Genomic DNA, 15,682 nt, shown 5'->3' with positions numbered 1-15,682 from the left:
CCTTTTCTATCCTCCTACATATTTTACTCCATGCAACTTTGCAAGCACCCTCGTTGCATCTTCATTTTCGTTCCATAGGAAGCCATGACAGAAACAATCAAGAGATTTGTAGAACTTTTTGGGCGGCTTGATGGAGGTGAGGAGATATGTTGGTAGGGCGGAGAGAACCAACTTCACCAAGACTTGTCTCCCAGTCGCGGTTAGAAGCCTTGGTTTCCAACCGGATAGGTAGCGGGTGGCCTTATCTACAATAGTTTGTAGATGTATTAGGCACAGGTGTCCTAATATCGACGGAAGTCTGAGATATTGCATTGGAAAATTTGCAACTATCCCAAGGAAGATTCCTAGGAAATCATCTAAGTTCATATGTTGGCACCTGATAGGAGCGATAGAGTTCTTTTGTAGATTTACTTGCAACCCGGTGAAGTCTCCAAAATCCTTTAGGATAGCCAACAGGATTGCGAGCTCATGCCTCACTGGGTTAAGGAAAAGGACGGCGGTGTCATCATATAAAGAGAGGTGTAGGCAAGTCAAGCGTCCTCGGAGGTAGGACAATCTTTCCGTATCAGTCACCAAGTCCAAGATACCTGAAGTGGACTTTTGGCACCCAGCAGCGTGGGTCAAAATAGTTGACCCAGCGGTTGTCCCACCAGTGAGGGCTACCGAAGCGCCGTCCGTCTCACGCGGTGAACTTCTATTACGGCTACGCGCGTCCGAGCCATGCAACATGTGACGTCGATGGTGTGGAGAGCGAGACCATTGGCAGCCGCCATCGTCACCATCGTTTGTTTGTTCGCCCACGATGCGCCATCCATGGCTAACCAGTGCCGCAAGATAGTGGTGGCCGCAGCTTCGCATACACAAGCGGTGGTCATCCTCTAGTTCTTCCTCGTTGTTTGAAGCTGGGTGAAGGTCGGTGAGGCGGTAGTGAATGGCAGTGCCTAGCAGCAATGGGTGCGCTACTGGGGGAGATCCGTCCACCACGCCTAGCACCCAAGCATAGGCCTGAGTCTGAGGCCACTCCTGATGGTCACCTCTACTGCCCAGGGGGAGTAGTCCTTTGTAAGCTCTAGATGCAGCAGGAGATTGTGCATAACCCCAGACTGTGGTGTGTTGCGAGGTGCTGAGGCTAGCACACCAGGCCAGTCTCTTGGTGCTTGACCACACTTGTCCTGCAGGAAGAAGGTGCACTCCATCTCGCTCGGAATGTCCTCAGGAGAGCGAGCCCACACCTAGACCCAGAAGAAGTCTGAGCGCTCTATGAGGTTGTTGTGGAGGCGAGAGTGGCGGTCAATCCTATCCAACTGGTAAAAATTGCCAAGTATTTCCTCCATTGTGTTAGCAACCCAAGCAAAAGAGCAGTAGGTTTTCGAGGGCGACTGTTGAATATCTAACTATAGGGTATATGCGCGTAAAGAGTACACCATAATAACTTTGGATATTGCGAACCCAGATCTACGGGACTTGGTATACTCAGAGATTACGAAGACATACTAGGAAGGTCTCAATCGGGTTAACTAACTCGAGTATGACTAGTATCCAGGTTAGATTCATCTGATTTGCTTTGACCGACAAGACAAAGGACTCCCTATTGGCTACGGTTGGATCTAAGATGGTACATCGACCTCTATATAAGGCGGGGACTGTAACCTTCGAAGGGGGGGAGGGACAATCCATGCATACGCAACTCAAGGCAAGTGACACCAAGATTTTAGCAATTGAAAATACTCGACGACTTCAACCCTAGATTAGCCTACATTTAATCATTGTACGGTAGCATCCACAAAGACTTAGGGTATTATTTTAATTAGAGGCCCGAACCTGTATACATCGTGTGTTTTGTTTCCTGCTCGATCCCTGATCTCGAAGGTATCCCTGTTTAATTACGGATATGTAGTCGGGCACTAATCTTTGACAACGATGCATCAACGGAACAACTAGGTGCGATGGATCCCGGCCTTGACCTTGTTCCACTGTTGGATCTTGTACATAGTGCCTTCATGTTCCATCAAGTGAGCTCCAGGCAGCATGTTGCGCTGGCCAGAGAACTACAACCATGCAAGGAAATCTTTGAGGTAGTAGAGAGTAACACACATGTCCTCCCATGGATTGCCGACTAGATTTCCAGAGCCTTGGTCGCCTTGTAGGTACTAGTGGTGACTATTGGGGTACGATCCCTCACAACGGAGAGGAGGACAGTGTGGTCACGGAAATGGTCCGCGATCTCCCTCATGTGAGGCCTTATGATGATGGTTCATTCGCTGCGCTGGCGTGGGAAGGTGGGGGTCAGCTCCATGGAGACAGGAGGAGGGCGGGTCGGCTGCATGGTCGCCAAACTTTCTTATCAAACTTATAGAGAAAATGTACTTCACCTTTAACTTAGGTTACCTGAGGCCATTTTGTCACAACTCCGTGTATGTACAGTACTTATAATCCAAAATGTTTGGCGTGCCGAAGCCATGACGATGATCATAGGCTGGCCTGATTTTGTCAAATTTGCCTAAAAGACTTACGATACAAATCTGCCAAGAGACTTGTATCAAAGTGTGAAATCTGCCAAGAGACATGTATCAAAGGGTGATAATTTTTGGCCTCCAACTAAACAAGCCCTCGGTCTCATGCATCAGGTCGATAACCAATTTACTTTAACAAAGCTTAAGCTAATAAGGAAGGAAGCGTGGTGTAGTCGTACTTCAACCAAGAGAAATGCCCGTCTGTCTTGTCGTGCACGTAGAGTGGCATGTTAACCACACCTCTTGCCCAAACTAAACTACTAGAACCCAGAAAGTGTAGTTTGGATTTCGGAGCTAGTTTGTACTTGTCCTCTGGAGGAGCGCACAGAGGCACGCATGCATGGCTCATCCCAAGAGCACAGAATCTAAACATTCCACGGGCTAGGCCACGCATTAGAATCCCAATCACATCCCTTTGTTCGGTGGTGAGCTGAAAAGGGTTGTTGGATTGGAGCCTCGACAACTGTGCATCTCTCTCTCACACCTGCAGTCCTTCATTTGATACTACTCTCTTGCTGCCAAAAAGAAGGAAAGGTAGGCATGCTTGGTTCTCACACCTGCAGCCTTCATTTGATGCTACTCTTTTGCTGCCAAAAAGAAGGGAAGGTAGGTTTGAGTTTAATCTTGTCGCTATTGGTTATTTGGAATGGAGTGCAATGACATTAGGGCAACGTAGGTCTTTAGATCAAACAATGGTGGATGATTGTGATCAAAAGTTCTAGTCTTAACTCGAGTTTTTATATTAGTACAGATATAGATGATTCTATGGCATAATTTAAGATTACGGCTTGCCTAATTTGATTCTTTCAGGTCAAGGTCAACTCTCTTTGAAAGAAGAAATAATAGGTCTTCGGTAACCAAAATGTCATGTAGACTGAAAACTACGTGTTGGCCGTGAGCATCTGATTTGATATTTTTAGATAAAGAAAAAAAAATATAATCAACCTCGTTCTTATTACAAAATTTCAGCACATAGTTGAATCCCGAAGTAGTAACTTTACCTAATAAAAGAATCACGGTCGCCGGATCTAAATGGTGTTTGGCTGATAGCTACATTTGTCACATTCAGTTAGGCAAGTTAATTTAACCCTTTTTTAATACCGTTTGATTCCACAGCTATATCATGATATAGTTTCGTAGCAAGTTAATGTATTATCTTCCATGGCCCATACCGTTTGATTCCACAGCTATACCATGATATAGTTTCGTAGCATGTTAGCGTATTATCTTCCATGGCCCATATTGTTGCTAAACATTGCTGGAGTTGTGGATGATCGATCAATATCTTCGTTATTGGAATATATTGTTCACAATTTTCTTGTCAGCTCAGTTTTTTTTTTTTGTTAAACTAGATTGTGTATGAAACTCAATACTGTAAACACAAAGATCTTGAGTTGAAGACCTGGACAAAACAAAGTTGACAGATTGTGGTCAAAATGTTCCAATATCCCGAAATTCCAAATCCAGCTCAATTATTTATAAATCGGTTGTGGACCACTTGCTGCAAAGTGCCAATGATTGAGCAAGCAGAACCCTATCCAGTATTTCGGAACCGAAGGAACTCTTAATAAGTGTCAAGCCTGGTTTTTCAAAAGAACAACTAGATGCATTCCACATGTATGTCAGGATCAGTTTCATCATACATACGGTGACATATCAGTGATATACAGTTCTATATCGATCAAAAACAACTTTACGGAAATAAATACCAGAGTTACAAGACAGCGGCGGAAGAACATAAGAGGACTCCTATGAATCTTCTGGGCACACCACAGGCAATCGACTGGGGGCAACGCGACCTGGAACACTCCATCTCCAAACAATGGTCTTTAGCTTCCTTGATTTCCTTGTAGTCTTCTCCCACTGAGTAGCATTTATTATTGAAAATAGCAAGTGTGAGTACATTTCGTACTCCGCAAGTGTGGGAAAGTATGACATGGGGCCAATAACAAGAATGGCTTAACTCAGAGGTTTATTTGCATAAAATGCCATTTTAGTAGTACAACAGTTATAAAAGAAATCTATTTACTATATAAAATATTCTTTAAGGCTTGAGCCAAAGTTCCAACCACCTTGCTCCTCAACTGATGTTCCATCCACCTCAAACCAAAACCAAGGTCGAATCACAGTTCCCACCACTGTGAACCACCCGGTCCAACTAAAGACCATCCAAACCATCCGAAACCACCCGACTAATCATGTGAGGGTCCATGCCGCTCATGACCGTGAGCACAGCTGAATATTCAGTTTGATACTCTACAAAGTTTGTACACTTTACCCACGAGTCGTGATCTTCTCTTTTGCCGGTACCCGTCGGTACCTTACACACTTCCGAGGTGTGCGTCAAGAGATCACTACGAGGCTTTTCCAAAGAGTCTCCCAGTATGCACTTGCCTACTGAGGTTTCACCGTCGTACATAAGTGGAGTAACCCTCCATCCCAGAAGCCCCCTCTTGTGCCGGGTAGAATCGGGAAGTAACCCTTCCTTATCTACACATCCAATTGGCTCATACAACACTGGGAGAACGTCTAATTACTGGGCCAAGCCGTACCATATTGGTCTCGTGGTTGTACTGTTTCCATGGATAGTCGCTCCATGAACCGGTCCTTAAAATGGTCTGGGCAAGACCGCCAATAACCCCATAAGGGTAGATTACCAAACATCTCCATTCAACCAACCATGCCGAGAATAACCCTTTCTTGCCCAAAACCCCAAATATCCTTGTTGTTAACTCCCTTAACAACATCAATTTTCATGTCATACTTCCTATATCAACTTTTAGTTCATAACTCATGATTCATCACCTACATGCTACATGTTCATCTAAAAGCATGGCTAAGCATAAACATGATGTTATTTTAAGGATAAAACATCTACAACTAACACTAGTGTTTGCTATACTACCCATTTTGTAAAACAGCATGCATATTTGATAAAGACTATCTTTATGTAAAAAACTGGGTTCACAATATGGTCAAGACACTTGCCTGAATGCTGCTCAGTGATTTAAACTCGATTCTAGCATAGCTCGAAGTCTCAACCATGTAGCTTATCGAATCTCCAGAACATCATATTCTGCTCACCAGATCTACCGACAAAAGCACAAAACAACTAAGAAGCAATACACCAAATAGAGACAACACATCATAAAAACACTATGGTTGGATAGGATATGATTGTAGAAGAATTTAGGCACCAGAACCGCTCAAATCAGAGTTCAGACGGAGGAGAATAGGCTCTTGGAAGATTAAATTAGGGTTAAAAGAAAAATGAGGTAGAATATTCCTTGGGAATATCCTCGATGAATTTATGACATTATTTGCCGAAGGAAAACCCCAACTATAGCGATGGCATGATATCGGCAGGGAAAGGAATAAAAGACTGGATACATGCGACGACGATCACTGATGTTGACGTTGGGTAGCAATGGTGTTTCATCAAATCAAGGAGAGCATGGTGTAGAACATGAGAAGACAAGCTTGGTTTTATGGTTGGTTTTGGAAAAGGAGTTCTGAGGTAGCGGCAAAACAGCGATGAATGTTCCCAGGTTCGGTGGTGACCGCGCACAGACACAGCAAAGATGACATGCGCGTTCTCGGAGATTGGCTGTGATATTCAAGAAACGGTTTGAATAGAATTACTCATATTTTCTGGAACACGGTTCTGCACAAATGGTTTGGATAGGGCTTCACCTGAGAAGGAGATCGATCGGTTGGAACTTTGGTGAGATTGTGCAATGACGTTGGAAGTTAGGATCACGCTCCTGGTGGCGCCGCTGCAGATGCGGGGGAACCCTCAATTGGCCGCATAGAAGATATGATACAACACAACATGACACGGTCGGTGCATCAAAAGCACTACTGGATTGACCGGAACGCAAATGAATTCGGGGTGCACGGGTCGAACACACACGGATAAGGGGGCAGTGGTGCAGCGACCACAACATCGTCGGCGTCGATGCTCTTCTGGCTGAACCGCTTCTAGGGATTGTTGAGGACAACCAGAGGCGCATCTCAGTGAAAGGGATCAGTGATTGGAGCTCCGGTCCGCCGGGGAACGCGGCTGACGTTCTAGGTTCACATGACGTGTGTGGCACTGGGCAACAGGGATTGCGACATCGATAACGGGAGCTCTGTTGTAGATATGGACAAACCAATTAGGGAGGATGTACACGACTAGCAGAGGCATGTCTCGGCCAAAGGACTCATGGATTGGAGTGCTAGATCGCCAGGGAACGCGATATGAACCCGCGCTGCACGTGCAGAACTCCAGACTGGGCAGCGGGCACGGCGATCATGATCCCGGCGGCTTCAAGGATCTAATGGCCAAACGGGTTGGTGAGTGTGTGTGGAACATCTAGGGGCACGTGCTGGTCAAAGGGAAGGGTGATCCGAGCTCTGATCGGCCAGGGAACGCTGATGCCATCCGCGACGGCGCAGCTGTCCGCGACGGCGATGACCGTGGCGGCGTAGATCGAGCTTTGGCCGGGCTTTGGGTTCGGTTAGGGATCACAAATGGCATCCATACAGGGGAAAAGAGGAGGGGAAGGGACTGGTCCGGGTCCTCACCTTGCTGCGACGATCGGTGAAGAAGAATTCACGGAGACGACGATAGCACCGGCGGCGAGGGCATGTGGCACCGGTGGCACGGCGGCGCTGTCCAGTGAGCAGGGGTACAAAGAGGATCCTCGGTGGTGTTGACGACATGCTGTAGCGCAGAGACATCGTCGATGGTGGTGGGGCGACGGGGCAGCTCCTCCATGGGCGATGACTCGTCGGAATGGTGGCGAACGGTGGTGGCGGCGATGCACGGGCAGGGCAGCAGCTGTGGCTATGATTTGGGGGGAAAGGAAAGGTGCATGGGAGGTTGTGGAGCTCCTATAGATGGCCTGGGTGCGGCTGGCTACGAAATGGGGAGGGGGAAAGGCCGGAGGTGGAAGATGAAATGGACGGCTCTGTTCAAGGACAATAACTTCGTCGTTACAACTCCAAATTAGACGTTTTCAGACTCTATCTTATAGTACTCGAAAAGATCTACAACGTTGGTACTCATTGGAACTTCTGGAAACGCCATCTTGAGTTCCAAAACTTCATCACAAGATAAACTGTTTGAATTCAGCCTAATCTGTGCAGCACTGATTTCGGGGGCCATAACTCCTAGCTTCATTATCCAAATTGGGACTTCCATAGGTACAAATCAAAGCTCTCGATGAGACCTACAACTTTGGTATTGTCAAGATTTGCATTTGAGGCCGTCTTGAACTTCGAATCTGGGTGAGAAGACGAGGCTGGAGACGAGGAGTAATTGGCAGCCGGCTTCAATTGCCATTATGGCCATTAGAGACATTTAGAGCAGCAGTTTTTGATCTTGAATTGAGGGGAATAAAGAGGGGATTGATGTGGGGGATTGAATGAAGAAATGATGAGGGAGAGAGGGGAGGGCAAGTGTCATGGAGATGGGCAGTTGGGCGACCGTGGTTGTCAGGCGAATGGACGATGTCGTTTGGAGGTGGATGAAAAACGATCAGGTACATGCATATGCAAGCGAGCTGGTTTGGGCTGGCTTTAACACAGATGTGGGCCGTCCTGCTAGCAATCCAACGTGAGTCAAGGTTGATGGTATGTTGCTGGTTTGGAGCCACAGGCTAGAGAGAAAAACATTGAGGAAAGGCAGTGCACATTGCGTTGGATAAAAAATGACGTGAGATGAGATTGTCTACGAAGAATTTTTGGATGATATGGGAAAAATAGAAGAAGAATTTATCCAACCTTTAAATTCCTTAACTTATTCTAATATTTTATAAATACATTTTTCATCACATAAAACAAATTCTTTTGAAACTATAAAAAAAAATTTCTTTGAAAAAGCTTTCAAATTTCAGAAAAATATTATTTTATTATTTTAAAATGCTCACAAACCAAAATCGGAATTTTGGAGTGTGACAATAAGCCTACAGATGCTCCAATGTAACACTTGTTTGTCATCTTCTTTAAACGAGTACAAGTACAACATGTTCATTTTATAGAATCTAATAAGTAGTGTTAATCAAGAAGATTGACTATACACGTGTTTTCCTCTTTTCGCCTTTTGAGACGAGTGTATTTACTGAATGCCTCCCTAGCAAGACCGGCATGATTCTTTAGTGCAAACAACTCGTGGTCTCAAGCTAATTGGATAAAGAAGAAATATTAGTTGTTAATATGGTCAATGTGTTTCCCTCTGGCAGGCATACAAACTCCATGTCAGGGTTTTGTTTGAACTGCGGAGTTAGTTTCTGAATAAATTGACCCCCAAACAACAGTTGGAAGCCATGACGTTTCCCCAAATTGCAGTTTCTATGTCTAACTCACGTAGGTGGAGGAAGAACGAATTTTTTTAAGTAAAAGTCGTACTACTCACGTACTCAAATGTATTTTAACATACATCTAAACAAGATTGGTGACATAACCTCATATAGCATATATATACGTTTTAACTACTGAACATAACTACATACACATGTACTATTTCTCTCAAGATTTAATAAAAAATACGAACATCCTTACCAAACCTACGATCCGAACTCAGTTGAACAGATTTCACCGTAAAAAAACTAACCAACTTGGCGGAAGAACTAACTTGTCTGAAAATATGGTCCAAGAAACCACAATGTTTGAGCGTTTGGCCAGATTTTTCTGGCTCCGGTAAAGAAACCGGGCTTTGAGGTTTTTCTAAAGAAACTCAGCTTCGGCGCTGCGGCAAAGAGAACCATGGATACTCACCGCAAGCTAGCGACCAAGACGAGGGGGACCAAGCACACGCGCCGCGCGGTGTTCTCCGGCGTTGGCGCAAGGGATTTGTCCAACCCATGCTGTGCCTGAGACGCTGCGTCAGACAGATCGTCAAAATCCAAGCCGAGCTCCCCGCGCTCTGGACAATCACCTGCCCTGCCCCTAGCCCGGTACGAGTCCTGCCGTCTGCTTGCAGCGAGCACCGCCTGCGGACAAGGCGGATAAGAGTGGCACGGCAAGCGAGAAAAAGAGTGCGCTTGGTAGGCCGCAGCCTGGACACCCAGAAAGGATAAACCACACCACACGACAGGCACCGACTAGTCCCAATCATGCCCGCTGCCAGTTCTGGCATTCGGGCTCCGTCCTCTCGGCTGCGCAGGAGAACTGGCTGCTCGATAGTGGATCAATGATCCGTGTGGTCAGATACAGGAATACAAGCATATATTTTGGAGGCGTTGGGTAGAAATCCAGATCTTAGATTTTTTTTTCTTAAAAAATCCAAAATCTGAAACTGTAAATAAATTGAGAATATTTTGTTAAGTGATTTGATTTTCAATTTGAAAAAATAAATGTTTGAACCACTTTATTTTATTATTTAAACTCTAGATTCAGTATGAATCAAATCATATTTGCAAAATGTCAGATCTTAACGTGCTGCTTCTGTTTATGTTTCCAAATATGAATCTCGGATAAGGTCATCTCCAGCAGCTACTCTAAAATTTCATACTCTAAAACACTATTACAGTATCCCCTATCACTATTACAGCATTCCTCATTCCTTCCATCTCCAGCAGGAACCGTATATCCCGTCCACTATTTTCTCTTTCTTGTATTAAAACATTTTTCTCCAACCGCCTTAACCGCCAAAGCAGCATTGCTTTTAAATGTTCGCGTTGCAACGACGAATAAATGGTACCGTTAAAATTTGGTTGGACGTTAAGTAAAGTTGTTTATTCGGAAATAAATATATGGTTTTCCGTAGGTACTGTTGCAGTACAAATTTTAGCAGTCATGTAATTACGCAGGACAAAATTCGGGGGCATGATAATTGTTCGACCTTGAAGATCAAGATCACTCGGCTTGCAGAGGAAGCATCCTGACTAGTGGCTTGCAGAGGAAGGAAGTGAGGTGGCTTCCCTCATAAGGCTAAGCAAGTCATTATATATAAGAGGCTGGAGTAGTGAAACATATGCAAGCCACCCAAATGGATCCTCGTGAAGCCTGGAATGAGTACTTGAGAGAGCTATGTTTCTCCTTCAACGACTCTTCCGATGAGGAAGATGAAATGTTCATAGAGACTATGAGAGCCTGGCAAGTCGAGTTGGAGGAATCGGAGAGGCAATCTTGGGGTGTTTCTGTGCGTGGTCGGAAGCGCATCAACCGTTATCGGCTGGAGGGCCATATGAGGTTGTACAATGACTACTTTGCTGATCCCCCCGTGTACCCTGACTGTATTTTTCGTCGCCGGTATTGTTACAAACTGCAACTCTCCACATTCGGAAGTGATATGTGTTTATATATGCGTGATGTGCGTAATCATGTATGTTGGTGCAGCTTTCGGATGAAACGAAGCCTTTTCCTCAAGATTGTTGGGGCGGTTGAGGAGAAGGACCCGTGGTTTCAGCAGAGGAGAAACGCTGCTGGCGAGCTAGGGCTATCCGCATTGCAAAAAGTGACTGCGGCGTTTCGTATGCTAGCATACGATGCGCCGGCCGATTCTCTAGATGAGTGCCTCCATCTAGGGGAGAGCACCATCATTGAGAGCATGAGACGTTTCGTCCGTGCTGTCGTCGAGGTGTTCGGCGATGAGTACCTTCGTTCTCCGAATGAAGGGGACACGGCTCATTTGCTTTCTATCAACGCATGTAGAGGGTTTCCAGGGATGCTGGGAAGCATTGATTGTATGCATTGGAGGTGGAAGAACTGTTCGACGGTGTGGGCAAGTTCTTTTACTGGCCATGTCAACGCTCCGACGATCATTCTCGAGGCGGTTGCATCGCAGGACCTATGGATCTGGCATGCCTGGTTCGCTAAACGACATTAATGTTCTTCAACGGTCACATCTCCTCGACGACCTTGCCACAGGTGAGGACCCAAAGGTTCACTACAGCATTAATGGGCACCATTACACCATGGGCTACTACCTTGCCGACGGCATATATCCAGAATGGGCTACGTTTGTGAAACCCATTCCAACTCTTGTTAGCAAGTAGCGGCAACACTTCGTCATGTAGCAGGTGGCTGCACGCAAGGATGTGGAGAGTGCCTTCGGAGTCCTGCAGTCCCGGTTTCCCATAGTCAGGGGGGCAACGAGGTTATGGGATGAGGACACCCTTTGCTCCATCATGACCGCTTGTATTATCATGCACAACATGATAATCGAAGACGAGCGACAAGATGAGGAAGTGGAGTACGTGTATGAGGGTGCCGGTGAGGACGTGCAGCCATCGCACGACTTAACCCCTCCCTTGATGGCGTTGAGCCAACGGTACAATGCTATTCGAAGCAAGTATAGCCATCAACACCTCAGGGACGATCTAGTTGAACATCTTTGGAAAATACATGGGGTGACTGATAGTTTCATGTTAACATTAGGGTTCCTTCTGTGGTTGCAATTCATTTTAGTTGAGCAAGCATGATTTGCGGAGTGCGTTCTGCATTGTACGGTGTCATGTATTGTAGTCAACGAATGGAGATAATATGAATTGGCCGAAGCAAGTTGGCTGGGAAGAAAGTCCCCGTGCGAGCTTAATGTTAACATACCACATAGTCAAACCAACGTACATAAACACAGAATATAGCGTCCGAATTGTGAACCATGATCATAATGCACTCATACATCAAGAAGAAGGACCAGAGGAGGCGCGCCTTGCTGCAATAATACTCTTCCAAAGGCTTTTGTAGTACTCTTTCCACTCTTCATCCATTTGTGAAAGATCCATGTTTATTATGACCATCTCCTCCTTTACCTTCTCCAGTTGCATGCGCTCCTCCTCCAGCCGTAGCCGCTGCCGCTCGACATTCATCATCCCAGCGAACCTCTCCGCCCTATCCTTCCCGATTCTTTCTTTCAAATAGAATTGTCGGTCAAAAATCTCCTTCATGAGGGCCGAAGCAGAGTTGGACAACGTTGAACCACGTGCAACTTCCTTGGACCGAGTCCTCCCAGGAGGCCATTTTGCTCGGGGTGTGGCATTGGAGGCAGGGGCCTCAGCTTCACCTACTCCTGCCGAGGACTGGACGTTGTACGTGGACGTGGGGCTGCTGCCCCCAAACGTCTTCTGCTTCTTGCGCGAGGACTCGGACTGCCACTTTGGATGATGCCTCAATTCCCGTCAACATGGAAGCAACGTGAACTCTTTGTGCTACACGGCCTGGAACATCTTGCATGCCTCCACGATCTGCAATAAGTTAGCCACGAATGTCATAACAATATGAGAATGTCATAACAATATGAGAAAGCAAGATCTGAAATTGCTGACGACACCATATACATCATACCGTCTCCCCCTCGGTGGTACCGCTCCTCCTAGCACGCATGGCCCGAGCGTAGTGACCGTAGAACTTCTGCACCATACCGTTGATGAAGGTCCACCTCCCCTGCAGCGAATTCTTATTGCGGGAAGAAGGGAAGTCTTTGTTCTCGTGGAAGTACGACTCGATCCTCTGCCAAAAAGCTCATAAACTCTGGTTCGAGCCCACCACGGGATCCATGCTCACGTTAAGCCATGAAGCCACAAGCAGTAGATCTTCCTTCATGGAGTAACTCTGCCCACGACCACCGCCTGTTGCCATCTCTGTTGATGCTTCTTGAGACTAGACCTGAGGTGCAGGAGGCTGTGTGCCGATTATGCCTTCTTGGGTGGTCGGCACAACATCATCCCAGGGGATTGCATCATCATCCCCACGAAGGAAGTCTGCATACTCCATAGAGTCCCTGCACACTTGCAAATAAGCACTGACATACACAATGTATTGAACAACTTCAACATGTTTCCTTCCAGTTAAATAAGAGGCCTTCCACCACATGTTTTAAAACATTATTGAAAAGCAGTTGACAGTACACGCAAATATAGGGATTGGCTAAGTCACCACGCTAATTCACAAACAACTACAACTACTAAACCTATCCTCCTACAGCCTCCATGAACGATCCGATTCAATGGATATGTCCTCATCTGAATCAGGACACAACACAGTTTCAGAGCTCCAGTCAGCGGGAAGGACGTCATCTTCATCAATGCCATTCGATCCCGACGCTTCCTCGTCGACTGGTACGCTCAGGTTGTCATCGTTGGGTACTCTAGCGCTGAGCAAAGCATCTTCTACCTGAAAGGCAACCTGTTCCAAGTCTTGTGCTATGCTGTCCACCTCGAGAAGTGCTCGGTTCAGATCCATGGCTGCAGGGTAGCCGTCCGTAGTCAAATTGTCGAAGGCAACCTTCTTCAACGCTTGATCTGCCTCCTGCACATGGTCCTGGAGCATCGACACAAGAGAGACAAGCTCTGTGGCATCCATCTAGAACCAAGCCATGCATGAACGACCATAGTTTCAAAAATCAGGGGAAATTGGAGTGTACCAATATGGCAACATGTACAGACAACGTCAACAGCAAGCATGGCCAAATAACCAGCACACAATGTAAACTTCGGACATCAAGAGATAAAATTTGCTCAATTTCTCAACAAAAGCTACCAGGTATGATCTATATACTTCCATAACTCCAATTGCAAACAACCTAATACTTCTTTCATTGTACAGACCACATATCCTAGACTCTCTACCGTTCACCCTAACCAACAAACCAAATTTCATCAAATTCTGAACATAACCTATAGTCTGCACAATGTAAACTTCAGACATCAAGAGATGAAATTTGCTCAATTTCTCAACAAAAGCTACTAGGTATGATCTATATACTTCTAGAACTCCAATTGCAAACAACCTAATATTTCTTTAATTGTACAGCCCACATGTCCTATACTTTCTACCGTTCACCCTAACCAACAAACCAAATTTCATCAAATTCTGAACATAACCTATAGTCTGTACATTTTAAACCACTGCAAAGAACTTTGTTGGTATGAGCTATACCCACTTTGATAACTCCAATTGCAAAGTCCCAAAGTACCTGAACCCCATGAGAGAGCTGTGTTCTACTCAATTGCATCTTTCCATGACAACAGACATATCAACAATGAAACAGCATCCTGACTAGGTACTCACAATTAGTAAGATTCACACAATGCATACAACAATTAAACAACAGGAACCTAGGTATTCGTAAGTAGGAAGATTCACACTGCAACACCAGTTGACGCTATAGATCATAGCCTTTCAAGTAAGCCACAAACGCCCCTGCGACTACGGCACCACGCAGAACGCGACCATCTCTCTCTTCACCTTGAATCAAAGCTATCCTTCGCACAACCACAACAAACACGACAAGGGGAGCTCAGCAAGCCGACGAAGACACCCAAGCACCCCAATACACTGACCAACACCAAGCCACAATAATCGCTCCTCCCCCGACCTCTCCCTGTGTCCCTCTCTATCTCCCCCATCCTCCCTACGGCGATGACCACCGGCACATCAGGGATCCCACCACCACCCCCCACTTCGGCTAACCGACGATATCTCAGTGCAAGACTTACCAGAGGCTGGGGGACGACTAGGGACCTGCTACTGCGGTCGAGCACACCGACAGGGGGGAACCTGGGAGTGCGCCCGCCAGATCTGCGGCCGCCCAATCCTCCGCCACCGGGGACGATGCGTCTTCCGCCGGGTCGCCGGATTCTTCTCGCTTCCGCCGGCCACCGAGGCCACCCGCCTCACCTCCGCACGCGCCCGCTAGCTCCCCTTTCGTCGCTCCGTGGGAGTACCGAACACAGCCCGATTCCCCTCGCCTACAAGGAAGCGGCCGCCGCATCCCTCCGCAATTTTGCCGTCTCATAGGCCCTCTCCGCATCCCTATTGCGGCTGATACGAACTCCGCTGGAGACCGCTCGCTCCCTCACGCCGACCCGCATCCGACGTGGATGCGGCTGGGGGGTGGATACGGGCTCTACTGGAGTTGCCCTAAGCTGGTCCAAACAAGCCTGTTGTCCCGATACCCAATGCATTATAATGCAAAGGTTGCAGTGCAATGCCAGTGGCGGCATAACCCGCCGGGAAACATAAACAGAAGCAGCATGTTAAGATCTGACATTTTCCAAACATGTTATACTCGTCAAGTTCATAGAGAAAAGGCACTAATGTAATCGGTTCGTCCAGAATGGCAAGAGGTAATCTAGCTGAGCAACTGCTGTATCCTACAGATCTGTGAGGACGACTCGGGGTCACAGGATCAGGTCACACTGGCATTGTACAAATAGAGCCATGGTTGCGATGCAAAGATG

At 46.5% G+C, this 15,682-nt stretch overlaps 1 protein-coding gene across 1 annotated transcript; it reads left to right on the top strand.

Annotated features, from left to right (window-relative positions):
- The first annotated feature begins 10,488 nt into the window (after positions 1-10,488).
- LOC133927606 (uncharacterized) lies at positions 10,489-11,328 on the top strand. The gene is made up of 2 exons (XM_062374062.1): positions 10,489-10,751; positions 10,839-11,328. The coding sequence occupies exons 1-2, from the start codon at positions 10,489-10,491 to the stop codon at positions 11,326-11,328; spliced, it is 753 nt and encodes a 250-aa protein (XP_062230046.1).
- Positions 11,329-15,682: the final 4,354 nt, after the last annotated feature.

This window comes from Phragmites australis, chromosome 8, assembly GCF_958298935.1.
Source record: "Phragmites australis chromosome 8, lpPhrAust1.1, whole genome shotgun sequence".
NCBI lineage: Eukaryota > Viridiplantae > Streptophyta > Magnoliopsida > Poales > Poaceae > Phragmites > Phragmites australis.
Note: the sequence above shows the minus strand (reverse complement) of the source record. Positions and strands in the feature narration are given on the sequence as shown.

Excerpts from the sequence above, each read along its gene's own strand:
- LOC133927606 (XM_062374062.1), top strand. The coding sequence starts at position 10,489 with ATGGATCCTCGTGAAGCCTGGAATGAGTACTTGAGAGAGCTATGTTTC. Across the intron at positions 10,752-10,838 it reads GACTGTATTTTTCGTCGCCG|CTTTCGGATGAAACGAAGCC; the intron begins GTATTGTTACAA and ends ATGTTGGTGCAG.